At 41.8% G+C, this 23,651-nt stretch overlaps 2 protein-coding genes across 5 annotated transcripts in view; one reads left to right on the top strand and one right to left on the bottom strand.

The window, feature by feature from the left end:
- EDAR (ectodysplasin A receptor) overlaps positions 1 to 21,921 on the top strand; it is a 116,370-nt gene extending 94,449 nt beyond the window's left edge. For 2 of the 3 annotated variants that reach the window (XM_006261513.4, XM_059721046.1), the window contains exons 6-12: positions 4,744 to 4,830; positions 8,329 to 8,457; positions 8,552 to 8,626; positions 8,938 to 9,010; positions 10,127 to 10,286; positions 16,953 to 17,013; positions 19,304 to 21,921. In XM_006261513.4, coding sequence (XP_006261575.1) covers positions 4,744 to 4,830; positions 8,329 to 8,457; positions 8,552 to 8,626; positions 8,938 to 9,010; positions 10,127 to 10,286; positions 16,953 to 17,013; positions 19,304 to 19,623 — 905 coding nt within the window. In that variant the 3' untranslated portion in view covers positions 19,624 to 21,921. The remainder of the gene's footprint in view (positions 1 to 4,743; positions 4,831 to 8,328; positions 8,458 to 8,551; positions 8,627 to 8,937; positions 9,011 to 10,126; positions 10,287 to 16,952; positions 17,014 to 19,303) is intronic. The other variant, XM_019485001.2, reaches the window with a different exon arrangement.
- Positions 5,334 to 23,651, bottom strand: part of CCDC138 (coiled-coil domain containing 138) — a 120,957-nt gene continuing 102,639 nt past the window's right edge. Inside the window, exons 18-19 of one of the 2 annotated variants that reach the window (XM_059721040.1) lie at positions 23,108 to 23,190; positions 21,992 to 22,155 (exon numbers count right to left, since the gene is read on the bottom strand). The gene's annotated coding sequence lies outside the window, so the exon portion shown is untranslated. Of the gene's footprint in view, positions 5,587 to 21,991; positions 22,156 to 23,107; positions 23,191 to 23,651 lie in introns of those variants that run through there. The other variant, XM_059721041.1, reaches the window with a different exon arrangement.

The raw sequence follows: 23,651 nt of genomic DNA, 5'->3' as shown, positions 1-23,651 counted from the left end.
CAGCAGGCAGAAAGCCCTGACCCTGCAGCAGGCAGCCCACATCTGTCCCTACCCTGCGCACAAATCTGGGAGGGCACGTGCCCCCATGCCCCTCTGGAGGGTGCATGCAATGGCGGGAAGCCACCCCCCGTGCCCTCTGGATGAGCCACCCATGGCTTTGTCCTTTTTCCCACCCAAGCTGCATGTACCACCCTGGCTAGGCAGCACCCCAGGATCTGCTTCTGCCCCACTCCCTCCCTCACCATGGGGGCCTCAATCTGGCCTCCCCCATACTCCCGCCTCCCCCTCCTTAGACTTACCTGCAGGGAGCAGGAGAGTGCAGGCAGCAGCTGGCAACTCTGATCCTGACCCCAGGTTGGGGTGTAGTTGGAGCTACAGCGGCTACCCACCCTCCACCACTTTGTACTCAAATCCAAGATGAGGGCCCTCCATGTTAAATGGCAGGGGGGAAAAACCCTCGTCTTGGTTATGAGTAAATGTGGGAACATTTCTTTAAGCTAAGTTTATCACCAAAAAGGACCAAGATGCAAGAGAAGAAATGTGTTCATCCTGGCTCTTCAGAAATTAAGGGAAAGGTATAAAAAATTAAAAAGTAGGCAAAATAGCAAATACAGACTTCCTTATCAGGAAGTATTTCAGACTATGAAAGTTTCTCTTTTAAGACGATTAGAAACAGACCAGAAATAAAAGAAACAGTCCCGCACTGGCAAGAAGATGGATTGAATGATGCAGCAAATCTCTTCCTTAAAGTAGCTTTTCATGCAGCAAATTCTAAAGCCCTTTTTCAAGCAAAACTCATATTTAGGCATGTAAGAAACCTAGTCAAAGAAAACTTTGCTTAAGAGATGACTGAATAAGAACTACTGGTTTGGCCTTATGATTTGTTGAGCATATTTCACAAGTATTTCACAAACAGGAAGAGATGTTTTTAGTCAGCAGTCTGGTTGCCATGGCTTCATCAAACTAAAGATCTTCGTCCAATGTACATATTTTGAAGATTAAATCATAGAATCATAGAAGTAGGGTCGGAAGGGACCTTGTAGATCTTCAAGTCCGACCCCCTGCCTGGGCAGAAGGAAAACTGGGCTCAAATGACCCAGCCAGGTAGGCATCAAGCCTCTTCTTAAAGACCCCCAGGGCAGGAGCCAGCACTACTTCCCTCAGAAGTTGGTTCCAGATCCTAGCTGCCCTGACTGTGAAGTAGTTCTTACAGATGTCTAATCTAAACCTACTCTCCAACAACTTGTGGCCGTTATTCCTTGTTATCCTGGGGGGCGCTAGGGGAAACAAGGTCTCCCCCAAACCCTTCTGGTCCCCCCTAGTGAGTTTATAGACAGCCACAAGGTCCCCCCTCAGCCTTCTCTTGTGAAGGCTGAACAGGTTCAGGTCCCGTAGCCTCTCATTGTAGGGTCTGTCCTACTGTCCCTGGATCACGTGGGTGGTCCTCCTCTGGACCCTCTCAATGTTGTCCACATCCCTTGTGAAGTGGGGTGCCCAGAACTGGACACAGTACCCCAGCTGTGGCCTGACCAGTGTCGCGTAGAGAGGGAGGATCACCTCCTTGGCCCTACTTGAGATGCACCTGTGGATGCATGATAGGGTCCAGTTGGCCCTGCCGACCGTGACCTCGCATTGTCGGCCCATGTTCATCTTGGAGTCAATGATGACTCCAAGATCCTTTTCTGCCTCCGTGCTCTCAAGAAGGGAGTTTCCCATCTTATAAGTGTGCTGCCGGTTACTACTGCCCAAGTGCAGCACCCTGCACTTGTCAGTACTGAAATGCATCCTGTTTTTGTTAGCCCACCCCTGCAACCTATCCAGGTCTTGCTGCAGTCTTTCCCTCCCTACTAGCGTGCCCACCTCACCCCAAATTTTGGTATCATCAGCAAATTTGAACAGGTTGCTTTTCACCCTTGTCGTCCAAATCGCTGATAAAGAAATTGAACAGTGTGGCCCCAAGGACCGAGCCCTGGGGGACTCCGCTGCCCACTTCCCCCCAGGTCAAATATGACCCGTCCACCACCACCCTCTGAGTACAACCCTTCAGCCAATTTGCAATCCATTTGACCGTGTAGGCATCAATGCCACAGTCGCCTAGTTTTTTAATGAGGATGGGGTGGGACACAGTGTCAAAGGCCTTGCTGAAGTCCAGAAAGACTACATCCACAGTGACACCTGCATCCAATACTTTTGTGACCTGATCGTGAAAGACAATCGTTGGTCTGACATGACCTACCCCTAATGAAACCGTGCTGGTTGCCCTTGAGCATCATCCCCACTGCTGGCCCATCATAGATGCGCTCCTTGATGATCTTCTCAAAGATCATCTTCTCAAAGAGTTCCCCCAGAATTGAGGTAAGACTGATGGGCCTATAGTTGCCCGGGTCCTCCCTCCTCCCTTTTTTAAGGATGGGGACCACACTGGCTATCTTCCAATCATCTAGCACCTGGCCCGAGCTCCACAAGCGCTCATTAAGCCGTGCCAAGGGCCCTGAAATAACCCCTGCTAGCTCCCTCAACACCCTGGGGTGGAGAGCATCTGGACCTGCTGATTTGAACACGTCCAGCCCCTCCAGAAGCACTCTAACCTGGTCCTCCTCAACCTTAGGCCTGGAGGTGTTCCCCTCGAGTCCGTCTTGAATCATGGTGGGGGACTCCCGGTCCCTGCACAAGAAAACGGAGGTGAAGAATTTGTTGAAGCGGTCTGCTTTCTCCTTTGGCACAATCACCAGGTTGCCCAGCGTATCTTGCAGGGGCCCCATGTTTCCCGGTGCCTTCTTCATCCTCCCTATATATTTGAAAAAGGACTTTTTATTATCTTTGATCTTGGACGCTAGTCCTAGCTCTATGTCCACCTTAGCTTTCCTAACAGCCCCCCTACAGGCCCAAGCAGCGGAGGTATACTCCTTTCCACCCCCTTCCACCGGGTGTACGCCGCCTTTTTGGCAACCAGGCATTCCTGGACGTCCTTGGTGAGCCAGGGGGGCTTTTGGGATCATCACCCCTTGTGCCCTGAGTATCGTCTCCTTAAGGAACGACCACTCATCTTGGGCACTGAGTTCCCCTGCCCTTGAGAACCCCAGCTCCTCTCCCACTAATCTCCTCAACTCGTTGAAGTTGGCCCTCTTGAAGTCTAGGGCTACCGCCTTGCTGCAGGCCCTTGTCACCCTGCGCTGGATGGTGAATTCCATTGAGTTAAATAAAATAATTACATAGATTTTAACTCATTGAGTTAATGTTAACTCATTGAGTTAACAAATGAGTATATTTTAAATTTTATACAAGTATTTTTCCAATATGGAAAAGGCAAATATAATACATTCCCTTCCATACCAGCAAATGGAGTTTAGAAGGTGTTTTGCCATTGTTATAAAAAAAACCTTTTGAAGCCATCTGCCAAGTTAAGAGTGTGCATTTATCATTCCCTCCATACAGCAACATTTAATGTTAGGTAATATTTTTTCATTTTATAAACGCATTATTCTTTTTATTTGAAGAGCATATATAATTTTTTGCTCTTCAGCCACAAAACATTTTTCATACCCTACCAGACAGCTTAATTTCCTGCCAAACTTAAATGATGCACTAATATTTCTTGCTGCATTTTCCAGGACAGCAGAATATCACCAGTCATTTTTCAATTGTGAACTAACCTTGCAGAGTAGGTCTTGACCCCATGCTGGCTCTGTCCTAATACAAGCACTGTCTATTTGTACCGTACCTTTATTTGAAGAGAGTCTTTGAATCAATTTATATCTGACTTTCTCCACACAATGTTAATATAAGAACTAGTGAACTTTTTATCATGTTGGTATAAGATGCCTATGCCACTATGCCTGTGTCATTAGAAGTGTTCACCATCTTTCAGTGTCTGTATATAGTGACTTTTTGGCACTTGCCAATTACTTTAAAAATTCTTGCAGGAGTCAATATAATGTTATTTTCTAACACTAATAACCCAAACTTCTAATTCTTGATTTGGAACCATATCATGGTGGCATACTGTATGTAAAAATAAGTATTTATCTAAAGTTTTAGTTCCTGCTGATTTTCTGAAGTTGCCTAGGGCAAAAGGAGACAATTTCTCCCCTGATTCTCCAGCTCTGAAAATACAGTATATACACTGATTAAACAGAGTCAATTTATAAATTAGCCAAAGAAATGAGATGGGAAAAAAGACCAGGAAGTCATCGTATCCAAGTGTCTTGTCAATGCACATTGCTCCCTACCAGAGAAGAGAGGGCTCTGTCTCCCTGTTGTTGTGGCTCATATTTTCTTCTGGAAGATCAATTTAGCTAGCAGGAGGAATCATATGAAACTTATCCTGCCACCTGCAAAAAACAGTCATATCCCATAGGGGCAGCTTCATGGAAGATGGGATTCACCAAGAGGAAAGATATCCTACAGTACTTTTCCCTCCCATCTTCTCTAAAGGCTCCCTTAGGATAATGCTCATTTAAAAACAAAACAGAGCTTCACAGAAATCTCACTGATAGAAATTGTTTGGAAGCAACAATGATCTGATGAACTTCCCAGCTCAACTTCTAACTCTGGGGACTGGATGGATTGGTTGTAGACTCTGTGATGGAGCCGGGCTTATGAGTAGCTAGTATTACTGATAAACCGTTAGAAAAGTTCCAGTACCAGGGCATGTTTGCATTGGGAGAACAGATCAAGCAAATCTAACCCTAAAATTTCTTAAGTTGTTGGTCTTAGTACAAATTAATGTTTTTAATATTGCAGGTGCAGGTGCTACCTCAGGCCTTTCACCCATTTTCCCAAGTACATCTGGCACAAGCACTTTCTCACCTTTCCAGCATGCACACAAAGGTAAGAAAAAGCACCAGCACACTTAATTCAGCAGATATTTCTTCACAATATGGCATCAAGTGACATCCTTGCGAAATTGAAAACACCTGTTGTAATATTGATTTTCATTATATTCCTCACTTTGAAGAATCACTAAAAAAAAAAATTATAACGACTTTTTGTTCCTTGAGTAATCAGTAATATCCATTTAGTGCAGATGGACTTAAAGTGGATTTGAACTAACTTGTACTCATTTATGGTAGTAATTAAGTTAGCTCCTTGTTTCTAAAAAAAGAGAAAAAGCATTGTGCCTCAGCAGACTGGCCAGGCACCTAAAAATAATTTAACGCAACAATGTGGCTGGTCTCTTTTGGTGCTAAAACAAAAAGCTGTGAGAGAGGGTTCTTGCTTTGTCAGAATACATGAAAATAAGGGCACTGCAGTGCAGCATAAAAAGAATTAGCACAGATGATTTTTTTTGTTTTCTCTGTATGCATGATGTTGAAGACTGCATTTTCAGAAAATTTTATCATATCATTTTTAATTCAGCTTCTCAACTGTGTAAAATATTTAACATTTTCTAAAACTCTGTTGTGGCTTTTAGCTCTTTGTTTAGTGCATCCAATTTCTGTCTTTGATCTTACATATCTTATTTTAAATTCATCTTCTGTCAACACTACATATGAAGTCTCTGTTGGAAAAGTAACTGTAACAGTTCTTTGCAGAATTTCTTGGTCTTCTCCCTTTGTTACATCTCTTCTGAGGTCTTGAAAACACCTTGGAGAAAAATGACATCAACATGATTAGCCAAGTCTTCTGAAGTACAGAAAGTGCAGGTTAAAATATTCAATTATTCTTCCTCACGTAAAGGCAACTTGTTTCTCTGGTGTCAGTGTTATAGGGAAGTTACACACAAAACCTTGCTTTTCAAGGTTACAGCTTTTCAAAGCACATATTATCAATAAACAATTATTTGGCTACCCTTGAAAGTATGCATTTATTTAATGAATGAGCTCCAAACACTGAGAGGCAGATCAGATATTGTCAGCTTCCAAATTATCTACTATAGCTTCTTTCCTGGGCTTTTCCATCTGCTTTCCAGTATCACAGATAGGATGATAGCTTGGCCTGAGTGCCAGGATGCGTGGCTTGTGTCAATCCAGTCAGCTTCAGAGGAAGCATTTACTTTTTATTATGGAACTGAATGTTCAAGAAACCCCCCCCAACTCTCTCGCTTATATCTAATGTTAGACAATCTCTTTAACAAACAAAGCTTGTAAAGTAGCTGACAAGATGTATAATTAAGTATTAATAAACAGAATGAAATTAATCCAAGTATTCCAGAGAGACATCTATATTCATATAGAAATATCAGTTTGACTTGTATGAAAATTCCAGTGAGACTGTAAAGCACACCAGACGGTGGAGTGCTCTGGTACTTTATGCATTATTCAATTCTGCCAAATTGCTTTAGCACTTGAAGTTTTGTTTCCCTTTTCAGATGCCAATAGCATTGACCATAGGATTTGTCTGACATGCCTGCTGGTCTGTTGTTAGTTTGTTAGCTTCTCTTGATTCCTATCGAAGAGGGCAGACAAACACAGTTACTATGTTTCAGTTTAGACAGCACTGCTGTCTTGCTGTGGTGTGCCCTAGGGATCTGTAAGGACAGCTTTTCATTGTCATGCACACCTTTCAGACCTGCCTCATGCTTCTAGGCAGTCATCTTGCTGCTGACAAGATATCCAGTTATGGATGTCGCATCATTTTATAGATTTATCCACATCAATCCAAAATACTGCTGGTTGGAATTAGATAAGTTGTTGAATGAAGCTTCTAGACTTACATTTCATAATGATAATATTTACTGAGGCTTTCTACTAGTAGAAAGAGGTTGGTAGCCAGGACACTATATTGTCAGTAGCTGTATATTTAGACATCATAACAAAAACATATTTTTACTTCCTTCAGGATATTGCTCTGATGATGAGGAAAAAATCATTTAGCAAGAAAAACTTTTTCAATCAATTCCTTCCTTGTAGGCATTCCCAGGTTCATTATATAGACAGGAGCCGCTCCTGTTCTGATGACTGAATTATTTATTTTAAGATTCTCTTTTTGGCTCCCACCATATTTTTATCAAAGTTTTATTTCAAAGTTTTAACTCTTATTTAACTGAGAAGTGTTTGTACAAATGGCATAACACGAGTTTTATTATTCATATAAACCAAAGCAAATTGCACCAAATGTATTTAAATTTTTCATCTGTACTTTATAAAAGTCTTCCAACAAAGGAATTTTAAACATTCACACTAATGAAACATTACCAACTGATTGCCCACTTGGCATGTTGGTCTAGCTCCATGGAAAACATTACACACATCTTGTTTCACTGAGCTATTTTGTATTGTATAAACGAAACAATTAAGATGAATGTAAGTATAAATGACTTAACAATTAAGATGAATGTTCAACTTTCACTCAGAGTTGAAAGCTAGCAGCTGTTTGCAATTACACACAAGGAACTACAAACCCGTAAGTTATAATATGGGGAAACACCATATTCTCTCCACAGACAAAGCAAATCCTTAGACATGCACAGACATACATCCCACCAAAGACAACTGCATGTGTGTATTCCTCAACAGAATTTGGCCTACAAACCTGTTATGGGGACCTGTTTCACCTTAAACTGTGAGCCATACAAATGTTGATCAAATTAGTGGTAGCTTGGAGTTTGGAGCAGTCACACCTTCAACCTCAGTGGCACATCTGTGGGGAGTGGCTACATCTTAAGGAGCTGGGTTGTGCAGATCAAGAGATAATCCTACCCTGGAGTGGTATAACTTTGAGCCGTATAATGAGTGCTTTAAACAACTTTAAGGTGTTAATGTACAGAGAGTCCAGGGGCTAAGTCCTCTAGGAGCTGCCCAAAATTACCATGCAACAAGGACCATTCTTTCAATTGTTATTAACATCCTGTTAGAAACAAAGATAAATTAAATTTTATAGCAACAGCTCCATTCTGGCTTAGAAAAAAACTATACAGAGTAACATCATGACCACATTATTTGCCTACATTTCCTATTTACACCAAGAACTATATCAATAAAATTCAACAAAATAGTTTTATGTAACCACTTAAAGGTTCAAATATGGAAAGATGTCAAAATTTGGTAGCAACAAATAAATGTCTTCTTATTGAAAACATTACGTGTACAATGTATTTCAGGAAAATACCCCAGAGAGGATAATGTAACTTCCTTCATCTTTGTATAAACATGTGATCTAATATTTTCAGAAGCACTGTTAATTGCTTATTAGAGATCAAATTCCATAGAGTTGTAAAACTGTATAGTGACTGGCATATCAGGTGCAAGGGATATTCTATAGTATTTTATCATCTCCAAAGCAGATACATTGTGCAGGATTTAAGTTCAGTGCAGGCCTCAAACTGGTAAGTATTCTTTGTCTTCAATAGGCCTCCTTTACTAAAAAACTATTTCTTTGTGTCTCCAGCAGATCTTTCAGGACAAGGTCATCTGGCTACTGCTCTTATCATTGCCATGTCTACTATATTCATAATGGCTATTGCCATTGTCTTGATCATCATGTTTTACATTGTGAAAACTAAACCTTCTGCTCAAGGTAACTGCACAGCATAAAAAGTGAAATTGCAAGATGTTACTTCCAGACAGTTGCTAAGAATGACCATTAATAAGCTGAATTCTTTCTATTTTAGCCTGTTGCACCAGCCATTCAGTAAAAACGGTTGAAGCCCAAGCCAATATGCAAGAAGAGAAGAAAGAAGTACAAGGTCTGAGTTGTTTTATAGTGTTTCTTTTTTCTACAGCAGACAAAATAAGGCTTAAATTCCCTCAATCCATCATCTCATGCAATTTCCCATTTTTAACTGCTTGAACTCCATTTTCATTTAGTAGAGAAGTATGCAAAAAGATTTCCATACTATCAAAATTTCACTTAATCCTCTCAATAGCAAGTAAAATGTTAGTAGCATACAGAGAGATTTATGTTTGTAGTAAAACTGCCAGCTAGAGAAGCTGGTGAGGCAAAAATATCACTTGCAGTCTCTGCCAATGTAAACTTATTTATTTTTTTGATCTGCAGAAAATGTAGTGATATTTGCAGAGAAAGAGGAGTTTGAAAAATTGACCGCAACTCCAGCTAAGACTGTTAAGAGGTACGTAAGAAAAAAAAGGCATAAACATGCTTTTAGCTTGGTTAAAGTGAAAAAAGAGCATAATAACCATTGTAGGACACTAGAGGGAAATGGATACCTATATTTAATATGTATAAGGATATATAATGAAAAAGAAATTAATGCATTTATCAAAAGAAAATATGGACTTAATAACTTCTAGCAGTGAGAGAAACCAGGGAGAACTGGAAACTCCATTCCTTGGACCTTTGAAGGAGAGGACTTAGATTTGAAAGTATACTAAAGCTAAAAACAGTTGTAATTTTTGTTGTGGCATTAGCAGAGCTGGGATATGTCCTGGCACAGGTGATCTGCTTCAATGGGTGATAAAGACATTGCCAGCTGTCCTATAGGGTCAGGTCCCTGCTGCTCATGGGCTTTAGGGGCCCAGTCTTATGGGAAAACTACAAATGAAGGAACTAACTTGGGGCATGTCTCTGCAAATGGAGATCATTTTTTTTTATGGCAGCACAAAGGTGATGTCTGTTTTCAGACTAACTGGGTGGGAAATGTTATTGGAAGGAGCGCTGTGTCTTACTCTTTTTCTCAAGTGCTCTAATGTACAGTTCATAAGCTCTATAGGGCTCTGTCTTCTCTCCTGACAGCTCCATTTTGGAAATTTAAGCCTGCTCCAGGTCTATAATTTTCAGATACCCAATAAGTTTGCCCTGCTATTTATCAGCTACCATGAGAGAGTGCATCCCCTGCTGCAGAACTCAAGGATGCATCTTATCCCCAACTTCAGAGATCAGTACATAGGTGGCTCAATCTCACAGCAACCTTCTTCCTTGACTGCAAAGACCTCTCTCAAATACAGAGAGAAGCAGAAAGAGCCAGAATTTTGTCCTAGGTGAAAATTGTAAGAAACCAAGCTTTGTAAAATGGCTCAGTCTTCCCCTTACAATGGGTATGCATGACTGTAATTTAGAGCATTTGCCTACATCCTCAATAGTAGGATTTAATCTTAATGGTCCCTTAAGGTAGACTTTTAAAAAGGATGAAAACACATATTCCATTTCTAGAAGACAGGAGAAAAGATACATTTGGAATCAGATTATCAAAGGCTTCAGTAAGATACCCTTACCCTTCATTTTTCAGTGAAAATGATGCCTCTTCTGAGAACGAAAGACTTTTAAGTCGCAGTATGGACAGTGATGAAGAAGCTGCAGTTGACAAGCAAGAGGCCCCAGAGAGGTGCTTGTTATCGTTAGTTCATTTGGCCAGGGATAAATCTTCAACAAACAACAAATCAACTGGGGTAAGACTCTCCTCAGAACTAAATGTGGAAAATCATTTTGAATTTTTATTTAAATATGCACAAGTCCTAGCACCCCAAAAAAGTAGATTGCAAATTGACCTAATCTATAGGAAACTCTGGGACAATAAAAATAAAATGTTATCAAATCTCACCTGCACAGACAGCAGATAGAAGTTGGACATCCCTGCTCTGAAACACCGAGGGAATACTGAGTAGCCATGGCCTATATACCCCCAGCTGCAAGTTGCATTCTCCCTTGAGCTGCATATTGCGTGGGCCATGCTGTGCGGGAGGCATCCCCTGCTGTACTATGCCAGCACTGCTACACTACACTCTCCTCCCTTGCAATGCAGCAGTGGCCGTGCACTGTACAATGTCCCTGGGTGACCCAAGTCCACCTGCTATCAGCTCCCTCAGCCCTGCAGGCTGCCCTACTCCACTCCCAGAGGTGGGGAGCAGGAAGCAAAGCTAGACTGGAGATTACAGTAGCAGCATCAGGAAAGAGATGGGAGGAGTGGCACCCAGACCAGGAGCCCAGGGACCATAGGTAGCCATTCAGGGGGTGCATACAGCCTTTGGACCACTGTTTGGATAGCCCAGTTCTAGAGATTCTCTGTGTGCACTTAAGATCCATTGTAAAGGCCTGAAAAATTGAGTGCATAAAAAAGGAGATTCAAAAGTGAGGTTCCACCAGCAAATCTGACTTTGCTCTTTGGAACACCACACATTTCTGTGTGGGCCAGGGGCGAGCCGGGCCCGTCTTTGCGCACGCGGGCTGTGGCCAGCATCCTGGCACACGGGGTCGGAGGAGACCGTGCGGCGGGAAGGCACGCACGGGCTAGAATTAGTCACAGAGGCGTAATGGTTGATTTAAAGATTATTTACTTACACCCAAGATGGTCACGGTGTAGGCTGGACAGTTTCCAGGTGCAGCTCCGCTTAAATCCTCGTTGGAGGACTACGACAAATTCGGTTCTTTGGCCCCGGAGTTGTTAAGGCTCCGCGGGTTCGGCAATTTCTTTCCCACGGAGTTGTCGAAGATCCGTGGGCTCTATTCGGTTCTCAGGCCCCGGAGTTGTTAAATCTCCGTGGGTTCGAAAATTGAGTATATAGGAAAGGGATACGTCTAGGATTGCGCTCGGCAACGGGGAGAGGCCAGAGGCTGTTTAGACCTCTGTTGCCTGCTTAAGAAATGCGTTGGGTCCGTGAGGATCCACAGCGCTTAGAGATCTTCACGCTTTCTAAGTGATTTCTCTCCTGGTGTTCGTGGAGTCCTCCAACTTGGGCAGAAACCACTCAAGCTCTTTATACGGCTAACAAGCCAATTGCTAGCCGTTACGTGTGCATATATTAGAATCGGCCAATAATGTGGCACGAATCTTCATACAAATGGCGGGAACTCCTTTGCACCGTGCATTTCTGAGATGCAAAAGAAATGCACCATGCAAAGAAAGCTACAAATTGGCGGGAAATTCCCCATTGCACCGGAGTTCTCTTCTGCAGCAGAGAACTCCGCCGTGCAAGGAAGCTGCAATTTAGCGGGAACATAATTTAGCGATGCCGAAGCACACACAAACAAAAACTCACAACTTTGGGTTGTGACAATTTCATAGTATATATTTTAACATAAATGAATATAAGATAGCAAGGCATACATTTAACCAGAAAAATCAAGTGTGTGTGCATAAACATGACTAGATTCATGTAATTTTAGAAACCTTAACAATAGGATTTCCTGATTTCTGTGTTTTTAGGTATGGCATATTTATTTCCTAACCGATTTAGCTCAAACTTTCCATAATAGTTTATCTTTCAACTGGGACCAGAGAGAGAACATTTCAGTCCCTAGAGAGATGTTCTTTTAGCAAGTGACAAACAGCTGGAAATAACCTACTAACTCAATGTTTGCATTTTCCTCCTCCTCTCTTCTGAGGTACTTCTTATGCACATATCACCATTGTCTACCTGTAATTCACATTGGATTTATATTAGATACACAGGTTCTCAGACCAAATGAAAGCATCTTATAAGACTGTATATACAATAGATGGATCCTCATAAACATTTATGTGGCTAGTTAGGTTGTCTAAGGCATAGTGCCTGAGCAGAAGACACCTCTACACTAGTGTAATGTACCAATATTTTGCACACTGAAGTAAACTACATTAGGCTACGGAGCAGACAGATGTGCATCTATCCCAGGGAGGATAGGCAGGTATTACAATAACCACTAAGTGGCTGTGATAATATTCACTTTGACCTGAGCAAATGGCTACTCTGGAATAAGCTGCAGAAAGCTTACACCTATTTCAGTGTAACTTACACTGGTTTTATCCCACTCAGTGGTAACTCTATACAAGATTGGACAAAATTACCCCGTTGTAGGAATTTACATTCTCTGGCCACTAGGGCTGTGAGAGGCTTTGGACAGAGCTTTGGATCCAGAGATGCTTCGGACGCTTCAGGGTCTGAAGCAGCACATCCGGGTGGAAGCACTGGCCTTGTTAGGCTTCCCAAAGCGGTTCGGAGCTTCCAAAACGCTTTGGACCCGGCTCGGAGATTCAGCCATAGGGTATAATAGAGAAACAATAAAATATCTATAACTTCATTGTTTTTTGTCTGATATGGATGAAATTTTCAGGGATGGTAGATTCTGCAGAGAGCATGAAGCCTGCCAAGTTTCAAGGATATTGGTGTAGGGGTTTGAGGGGAATGGCACCCCAAATATATGAAAGCAAAACTCCTGTCACATCTAGGCATTCTAACATAGTGGGGTGAAAACTGCAGAGTTAGTAGCTCTTACTGAGGCCACAAAGCCTGACAGGTTTCAAGAAGATCAGAGCAGGGGTTTGGGGGAAACTGCCCCAAAATGCTGTGGACAAGCAAAACTCGTGCCATGGGTGCTTGTGGGACTGTCTGTGTCTTGGGGCGTGGCAGACACTACTGCAGGCCTGGCTGCTAAGCTACTGTGTTACCAGTTACCAATCAATCATGATTCACTCAGGGGCCAGCTCAATACACAGGACCTAGCTAATGTAGCCAATTAATTGCCATCAATTAGCACCTACAAAACCAGGCTAAGGAGAGGAAAGAATCGATACAATCAACTGCCCCAAGACAGACACAGTCTTGGCAGGAGTTTTGTCCATCAGCAGCTAGGGGTGCAGGGCCCCAGAACCCCCCTGCACCCATCTCCTCGACAGCTGGCAGGCGTCGTGGCTGCAGCAGGGGCCACCATCCCTGCAGCTGTCACCCCGCTTCACGTTAACACACACAGTGTCACACATAGCACGAGTTTTGCTTGTCCGCAGCTTGAGGTGCAGTTCCCCCAACCCCCTGCACCGATCTTCTTGAAACTTGGCAGGCTTTGTGGCCTCAGTAAGAGCTACCAGCCCTGCAGTTTTGACCCCCCTGTGTTGTAACACATAGAGATGACAGGAGTTTTGCTTTCAAGAATTTGGGGTACAGTTGCCCCAAAACCCCTGCACCGATCTTCTTGAAACTTGGCAGGCTTTGCAGCCTCCATATAGGCCAGCACCCCTGCAGTTTTCACCACCCTATGTTGTAACACGTAGATGTGACAGGAGTTTTGCTTTCAAGAATTTGGGGTGCCATTCCTCCCAAACCCCTGCACCTGTCTTCTTGAAACTTGGCATGCTTCATGCTCTCTGCAGAGTCTACCACCCTGAAGATTTCATCCAAATCAGACAAAAACCAACAAAGTTATAGCTATTTCATTAATTCCCCATTATGCCCTATGGCCGATGTCCGAGGCGGCTCCCAAGCTTCGGAGCTGCTTCGGCCAGATCAAGGCAGAAACCCGGTCCGGAGCTTCAGATCGGATTGCGGCCATCTGAAGCTGGATCAGATCGCTGCTGACTCGCACAGGCCTACTGCCTACTCCTTTTTTTCAATGTTGTAAAAGTCAATTATTCTAGTAGACAAGGTTCCTTGGGTGAATTTGATATCTTTTATTAGACCAACCCAAATGGTTGGAGAATAGTTATATCCTCCAATAACTCCAATTCTCCAATAACTATTGAGAGAATAGTTATTCTGCACTGAAGCGCCCTTGTGCCCCAGCCATCCGGGTTAGTGTCTACACATGCACTGCTGCGCATAACCCCCGCCCAAAATACCTCAGCAGCAGGGTCATACATGTATCTGCAAGTATGACCCTGCTGTGGAGTTAATTAGTTTTGTGCACCCTAATAAGGGATGCATGTGCAGACACTGAGACATTTACTGCGGAGCTAACTAGTCAGTTCCATAATAAAAATTTCATGTGAATGCACACATTTAAAACAGATGATGGTTCTAAAAGGCCTTTGAGTAAGGTGAAGGAAAGTTATTGAAAAAACTAGAAAAACAGAGAGAGAATTTTAAAACCAGATCTGCCTTGCTTTGTACTCTTATATCGTAGTTAAAAACATTATGCAATAAGTTACTGTACAGAAGATCCAAAATGAAAACTCAGCCGTGTACATTTACACATGGGCTGGGAGAGGTGCAGATTCAGCAACTTTTGCCGTTAAAGAAGAAATTGTCTTACCTCATTCTCGCTGGACTTGGGAAGGAAGTGTCATTTAGCTTCTCTGCCTCAGAGACAATCAATGCAATAAGGACAGCTTCAGAGTAGAAAATACAATGGGGGATTCTAGATACTTTTGGAGAGGGTCTAAGAAAACCCATTGGAAAAATATACCATATGTATCCATATCCAAGACAATCCTGAATTTAAGATGACTTCTTCCCCCGAATAATTCGATTCTATACAAAGAAAATTTATAAATTTGTTATGAGATGAGGGGAATTGTGGGTGGAGGGGAGAGACAAGAGGTGCAGAGGTGGCAGGGGGCAGGCAGCAGCAGCCTGCCTCTCCACCATCTTGTACTTGATTTCAAGATAAGGGGTTTTCCCTCTAAGGTTAAATGGGAGAAAAAACCCATCTTAGAATGAAGTAAATATAGCATTAACTACTAACATGCTTATAAAATGGCTTCTCCAAATGAACAATAACTACTCTGATTCAAAAATTGAAAACTTGAAGTCTTTATTCTGGGAAACATAATGTGAAGAGTATATAACATCCATGAAATCTTTGCAGTCTTGTCTCAGACAGGAAATATGTGCAGACCTGATACAAACCTATGTGACAAGTCGAGAGTACAGCACTCAATTAATTGTGGCCTATAATCATAGTTTAGAGCAGTGTTTCTTAACCCATGGGTTGTGACCCAAAAGTGGGTTCCAAGAATATATGAAAGGGCCATGAACAAACTTTAAATATGGATCAACAAATTTTAAAAATGGGTTCTCCTTTAAAGGACAAAAATGTGGGAAACTAGCGTTTCCCTTGCAGGCTGGCACAGCTCCATCCTGCAAGAGATATGTTTGGGGCCCCCCCATGTCCCAGACACCTCCCCCCTTCTCCATACACTCACCCCCTGCCCCACACACTGGGGGGCTGGGGCTTAGGGGCAGGAGGCAGCAGGTTGGGACTGAAGGGCATTGGCAGGGCCAGGGGGTTGTTTTCTACTTAAACTATTTACTGGGTCAGGACTGGCCATCAATGTTTACTAATGGGTCCTGGTAGAAACAAGTTTGAGAACCACAGGTCTAGAGACCCAGCTGGCTTCTGTAGCCCAGTCAAAACAAAACTGCAAACAAAAATCTCCCCACAAAACTAAAAATGTCCAAAAAGGGCCTTTTTAGTTTGGCTTCTTTCTAAATAGTTTTTGTGAAAAGTAGAGACTTTTTGTAGACAGTGCTGGAGTCTCATCAAGAAGCCAGCTTTTCTAATGACTTGTTCTTAATTAGAACTATCTGAAGGATGATCATTCCCTTTCATGTTGAGGTTTAGAAATTAGTTTAGCATTGGAACAAAAACAAAGCCTTTAACATGATTTTGCTAAACAGGATCTTGTCAAAGTCTTTTCCCAAAGCAGTATACGTTAGATATTATGTGTGTGGGTGGGGGTGGGGATAAGTGTCTGCCAGAAATGATCAAAGATTCCTTGACCTCAGAAATCTTCTCTGTCCAAAACTTAATTGAAATTATTACATCTCTGAAATGTTTTCAGCTTATGAAACACCATATATGGGCAAAAATAGTTTTAATTGAAAATGATATGACCAGTTCTACTCCTAATGTCAATCTGCAAAAAATCCTCTAAATTTAAGTCTCTTGCAGTGCGTTGGAAGAATCATTTGATTCATCACTGTTGGTCCAATTTACCTGACAGCTCCTGCATTTAGGCATATATCTGTGCTATTTAATTTGCTCTCCTTGCAAATAGTTGAGTGGGGTTTATAAAAGGAACTAAATGCTAAAACACCCAGAGTAGAATGTTCACTGATCTAAATTATATGATGCTGGAAGAAAGTGAGATTTCCCTACAGCAGAAAGCACAAAAGCGTGTTTATTCTTAAATCACTGTATTGTTCTCTGTTATGAATCTTCAGCATAAGACCTAGGAGGCATTATGCAATTCAATGTTTTCAGAGCTTTGGAATAAAGGGCTTCTAAAGCATTGGAGCAGTTGCATTGTGACTGGTTGCCTCTGGCTAGGAATGATCTTTTCACTTGACTAAAAATATAATGAAATATAACTCTTTAAAACATGTTTTCATTACATGTTTAAAACATGTTTTCGTTCCCTTTAGATTCAAAGTCGAAGGAAAAAGATTTTTGATGTATATGCTAATGTATGTGATGTTGCAGAAGGTGAGTGTGAACAAGAAGTAATCAGAAAATTTACACAGAATTAAATCACAGTTGTTTGCTGGGAATAGACTCCCTTTTACCTTTGTATGAAAAGGCATGCTTCAAAGAGAAAATTCCAATCTGGAAAACATACTTTGTATAAGTTACTTGTTTAAAGCAGGTTAGATAAACTAGTTAAAATATGTTTTGATAACAAGTTGGAAAATAAGATTTGGGTTGGGGGACAAAGGGGGGGGGGGTTGTAGATTATGTCAGACAAGCATTTTGCTTTTCTGTGCCCCTAGGTGCCTTCCTTCTACCTCACTGTCACCACATCCTGAAACCACCACATCCATGTCAACCAGTGTTTATAGAGTTACACCTATTTAACACCTGACTGCCTGTATGATCTAGACCAGAGCCTGGCAACCTTTTCTGGCTGCAGGTCAGATAACCCACCCTGGGTCAGAGGTGGGCGCACAAGTGCTAGGATCTGGCCTCCACCAGTGTGTCTCCACAGTGGCACAGGGAGAGTGCCTGCAGCTTAAGCTGGCCTATGGGGTGGATCCAGTGGTTCCTGGGGTCAAGCCAGCCTGCAGGTAGTAATCTGATCCCTGGTCTAGGCAGATTAGTTTCTCCACATAACAAACGGCAAAACCATATTTATTTTCCACTTTACAAAATCTTTGTGTGTGGGTTATCTGGAAAAATGTAGGTCTCAGCTCACCTCAGCTCATTGCTAGTGGTCATGAAACAGGAAAAACTCCATATATATAAAAAAAGTAAACACAAAAGTCAGAGGATAGTGCTGGGAAGTGTATATTCCCATACTGTATCTTGCAATATGGAAAATGGTCCGGCAAAAAGCAACCTTTGGCCCTAGGGTCGTGCTTAAACCCAGCCTTTGAAAATTAACATTAAGGATGACAAAGACCACCTGTGAAGGGACTGTGCCTGGAAAGCTTCCACATGGAGACAAGAGGCATCACTGCAGCATCTGCATTCCTCTCATTTCTGCAAGAACGGTTTATCATTACAAAAATATGTAGGGCCAGATCCTATTCCACGTATTAAGTATCTAAATGGATTTAGGGTAGAATAGGATTGCATTTATGTGTCTGCTTAAATCCCTGAAAAAATATTAAGATGCCTACATTTATAACACACCTTATCATCTTAGCCTTGAGATGAAGTCACAAAAAACAGAGAATAGGAAGAGTACCCAATCAACCTTGTGTGTTAGCTTTTCAGGGACTCAAGAAGGCTGGAATAGGATCTCACTTGGGCACGTAAACTGGCTTAGTCAGAAAGTAGGGCAACGTGGCACTCTGTAGACTAACTCTAAATGGTTTGGATCAGCAGTGCTCATGGTTTTTGCCCTGCAGGCATGAGGCTGGTCTGTGGGCTAGATTGGGCCATTCACCACCCCCGCATGCTGGCTCCAGGGTCCCTGTGGCACCCTTGCCCAGCCCTCACACGCTGGGATCGGGCCCTGTGTCACCCTGCATGCCTCATTTAGAGTACAGGGACAGGGTCTGCAGGGCTCCTCACAGATAACCCAGCGCTAGGGGCTGGATTGCTGCTTGTGGGCTCACAAAGCAGGAGCCAAGCACCCTTGGATAGGCTAATTGAACATTAGTCTATAAGGTACCACCCTGTTATGCTTTCTGCGTAACTTCAAATGAACATGCTTAGCTATGGTTTAGAGATGTTGCTTGCAACAAAGTCAGGGAAACATCAGATTAGGTAATCTAGTTTACCCCAGACCCATCTGAGGGGCAGGATGACTATCAGTGAATTATTCTCTGTGCCATTAAACAACTGAATTCGACACTGCTAGAACTCTGGCTGCTGTTGACTAGCCTGTAATAAAAAACAAAATGCCTTCGCTAAACTCACACATCTGTATCTGTGGAATTGCTCATTGGGATAGTTCTTCAATATATTCCCCAGCTACCTGGGGTAGCTAAGAGAGGGATACAGTAATAAGTAAATATTGAATCATTTCCCATACAAATTCCCACATGCATTCTTCCCTTATTGTCTCCAGGTTTCTTTCTCTCCTTACAAGACTCAACCAGTCCCATACTGTCATTTGGGGCAATTCATTTAGGCAGTATACATCATAGTCAGCAGGGTACCAGGCAGTTGAGTTAATTCACACGAGAATTTTAGATGTAGTTACTGTGGTATCTTGTTTTAAGTATATGGTATTAAATGTTACAGTAATCCTTACTGTTCTGTAAGAAACATCTGTAGTCATCAAAATCTGTGTACTGAAGCTTCTGACTAAGAATCTCCTCTTTGATAGGTCTCAGTCCCACAGAACTGCCTTTTGATTGCCTGGAGAAGACCAGCAGGATGCTCAGCTCAACCTACAACACTGAAAAAGCCATTGTGAAAACATGGCGCCACCTTGCAGAGAGCTTTGGATTAAAGAGAGATGAAATAGGTGGTATGACAGATGGCATGCAGCTCTTTGACCGAATCAGTACAGCTGGCTATAGTATCCCCGAACTTCTAACCAAACTGGTACAAATTGAGCGACTGGATGCTGTTGAATCTTTGTGCGCAGACATTTTGGAATGGGCACAAACATCACCTACACCTGCACTACCAGCTGCTTCCTGATGGTCATGCTTGTGATCCTGCCGGGAGTGGGTGGCCTGGTGGGGCTCTCAGTGGTTTGGGAGCCCCCAGGAAATGCCAGGCCAGTTACCACCCCGGTGAAAGGCGGGTCAGGGTGCTTTAATAACCCTACCTCCCACAAGCTCCCTTCACTTCCAAAGGATCTGCCGGCACACCAAGTCCAAGACCAGTGTGTCCAGGATGCTGGAGAGGGATTGAAAAGATTTGGTGCTTTCCTTCGTTACATATTCTGTCATTCTAAAGGGTGAATTGAGACAACATTTGAAACTGAATTTGACATACAAACAGAAATCTTCAGAGAAATACAAGATTAAATGTTTCATTAGACATAATGGCTTTTGTTAAACAGTTGCTGATAGTAAATGAACACTAATGCCAATTTTCCATTCTGTTTACAAGAATGGATGCAGATTAGTCTGTTGATATCCTGTTTTTGAAGAAAGTTTTTACTATTTAAAGATATTTCTATCATGTCAGGCCTTGTTCAATAATTTAATAGCTACAGTCAGATACAGTACCATGGAATACAGATAACACCCATATATTTCTACAGTTTCTAACACATGTAATAGGTAACCTATTTCATTCCTTCTTTATCCTATGGATTTGCTGAATAAAGAAGTGTGTACATTAATTATATTCACAGATTCCCTAGTTTAACTAATAATTCCAGATAGAAAAAAATTATCAAGGTCATCAACAGATCTCAAATGACTGTCTATATGTCAATGCATTCTTGGTCTACACAAACATTTCAGAAACTTATTAATGCATACTGCTAACTGACTAAAGACACAGTAGTTAGAAAGTTGACTACTTTTAACTTAAAAGAAACATATTTTAATATCTTCTGTATTTACAAAAAAACTCTCTAAGCAATAAAAATGATTGCATAAGACTTTAAAAACAAAAAGAAGCAGAATTAGTAAAAGAGCCACTTAAAGAGTACAAAGGCAACTGCTTTTAAAAACTATTATATATGCCTACAGAAGTATGACGCATGAGCAGTTGCTGAAGAGAAAATAGTTCCTTATGAGTCAATTCCTTTTATAGGGGCTTTAGACTGAGGTTGTTCACGGCAACAATATATCTTATTTTCTTCTAAATGTTAACAAATCTATTTTTTGTGGCAGGATGATTTTTTTTCAGTCAATAATCACAGACCAGAAGCCAGTAGCTGTTAACAAACCTGGTAGGCTAATTTGCAGTTCAGTTCATTGCTAAAATGCTGTGCTGACAGGTTTCAGCAGGAGTTATTATTAATTTAGAAGATATTTCATGATTTACAAAGATTTATTTTTAATTACAGATTGCATGACTGAGCAAACGTGTTATAAAACTATCAGTCAGTCATATCTTTGAAGTTAATAACCAGTTTTTCACCAGTAAGCATATAGAACTTAACTGTGGTAGAGTTATAATTATGTGCTGAATATTTAATAACAATATTTGGTGTCCATATTTGCTGATCTTTACACTGCTTATTTTGAGTAGCCTGGGAGCTACATATTCCAACATGAGACTTAATTATCCTTTTAGTTTCTCTTTGAAATCTACTTATCCCTCATATTTTGTGGCAATAATTATAAAACCATCTTGCTTAATTAGTTTGCAAGTGCCAAACAGGATTATAATTCTGTCCTTTACTTATTCGTAAGAAAGCAGCCATCTTCGCTTGCTTTCATATTTAAGCAATGGGCATCGGCCTAAACCTAAAACTTGGGAGTGACACAGGCCTGAATTAACAGATACTTAAAAGCAGGGGTGAATTTCTGGCTTCATTTGAAGTGAAGTTAATAACAAACTGACTGGAGTGGGGCCAGAGTTTTGCCTGGATACAAAATTTTATTTTGAGTTTATTTCTACTTATAAAACAAAAATAAAAAGGGAAGGAAGTTGCTGTTCTTCTGCTAGTGTATAATTACAGTATAAACTTTCAGCCAAAGGACTGGTCTTCCATATTTGTTTTATTTCATATTAATATGTTATTTACTTGTGTAAAGACATATTACAGTAATAATGTGTTTATTGACCCTCAAGGACATTAAGGCCTGGAAATCAATGTTGCCAATGTGAATAGACTATTTAACATTATTTTATTGAGTATAGAAATATTTTATCATGTTACACAAAAGATATACATGAATGAAAACAGGATTTCTGTACATCTTGCCCAAAGATTTCATTTCTAATAATTTTGTTTAATGTTGTATATATAACTTATTATATGGTGCAATATAAATATATAAATAAGCTAATAAAATTAAGATATGAAATGTGCTAATGTTAGTCATTTATTCATTTAAATTACTTATTGTCTTACAGGTCTGTAATTAAATGTAATCAGGGGCTAGCAAGCACACTTGTTGTACAGAAGGTCTAGATAATATACATGAAGGAATCTGTATTCTAGTAAAATACTGTTGGTGGTGGTTCTGGCAGCTAAAGTACTTGGCTAGGCAACAGGATACTTGAGTTCTAGACCATCAGGGAGTAAAATATCACATCTTCCTTCTGAAAGTGAGCAAAACAGCAGGCTAGGATGAGGATGCTCTCCCACCCCTTCTATTGAAACTGGGCGACTATGCAGCAAGAAATGCAAGATTCATGGGTCAGGAAGAGATAGTCTGCAAGAGGAAGCCTGGCTATAAACCTAGAAGTTTAAAAGCTCACCCAAGATGTGATAGTCCTGGGTACCGATCCATTTTTTATTCACTGACTATTTAATAGAAAGCAAAAAAAAAACAATCCAGGGAGTAGGGATGAGAACCTAGAACTCCTCCCTCTTCAGTTTGTGCCCTGACTATTAGGATTTCACAGGTGGGGTGCCAGGTATCTAAAAATTCTAGTTATCTGAGGCAGGGGCTTTCAACCTCTTTGAAAACCCCTGCGGAGCTGGGGGGGGGGGAGGGGAGTAGGGGGGACGGCCACACACAGAGTGGGAGTGGACGGGGGGGGGCAGCAATTGCATGCAGAACAGCAGCAATGCAGGGCGGTGTGAACTCTCCTCCACCCCCCTGCATCTGGCAAGCCGGCCAGAAATTCTGGTTAATAGAGTATTCCAGATAGTAGAATGCCAGTTAACGCAGCTTTTACTGTACATCTACTTAGGTTAGTCTATAAGGTGCAGCTCTACCCAGACTAGCATGAGGATCTATGTCTTTACTAGGCTATAGTCAGGTTTCATTTTTGCTTCCTTTGCCTGGCCCCATAAATCATCTCCTCTTTGCTGCACAGTGGTAAAGCATCAGTGGGAGGGGTGAAGACTGCCATTTTCCTACGTATTTGCCTGTAATCAGGCAATTAAGTCCCTTACTTGGAAGATGAGCGATATGGGTTTGAATCTCCTCAGACTGAGGAGGGCACTGACCTCTCAAATTCCTGGGCACTAACTGTTACATAAGGTGGATGTGGTGGCAGTGGTGGCATAACCACTAGCCACGTTTTGAAAGAAAAAAACATTTACCTCCTACGTGGAACGGTTGTAGGGGTCTCCAGGATCAGGATAATGAATGGAGGAGACACACTCTCTAGTCCCAATTCAGGCACCTAAGATAGAGTGGGAGTTAAAATACAAACCTGAGCAGAGCACTGGCTAGTTCTGAGGCAGCCCCCTGCTTTGCATGCACATTTTTTGGATCACCCTTCCAAAATACCTACCACATTTTCTTACATATCATACCCTCCCAAATAAGACACACACCTTGTTTTTAGAAGACAGAGGGTGCATCAACACAATACACTTTACTGCAGCGTTGACTAATTAGCAACGCAGTAAAACGTCACTGTCTACATGTGCGCCCCTATTAGGGTGGAGTAAATTAATTAACTCCACCATAGGATAGTACTGCCTGACACAAGTACTATCCTATGGCAGACTTATTTACTGTGCCACAACACACCTGTAGATGGTGACCTAGGATGGCTGAGCATGAGGGTCTTAGTGTGGGGGCTGCCTGCCGATTAACCCCGCACTGTAGCACCCTCATGCCCCAGCCAGCCCCGTGATA

Source organism: Alligator mississippiensis, chromosome 1 (genome assembly GCF_030867095.1).
Source record: "Alligator mississippiensis isolate rAllMis1 chromosome 1, rAllMis1, whole genome shotgun sequence".
Taxonomy (NCBI): domain Eukaryota; kingdom Metazoa; phylum Chordata; order Crocodylia; family Alligatoridae; genus Alligator; species Alligator mississippiensis.
This window is presented reverse-complemented; position numbering and strand designations above follow the sequence as displayed.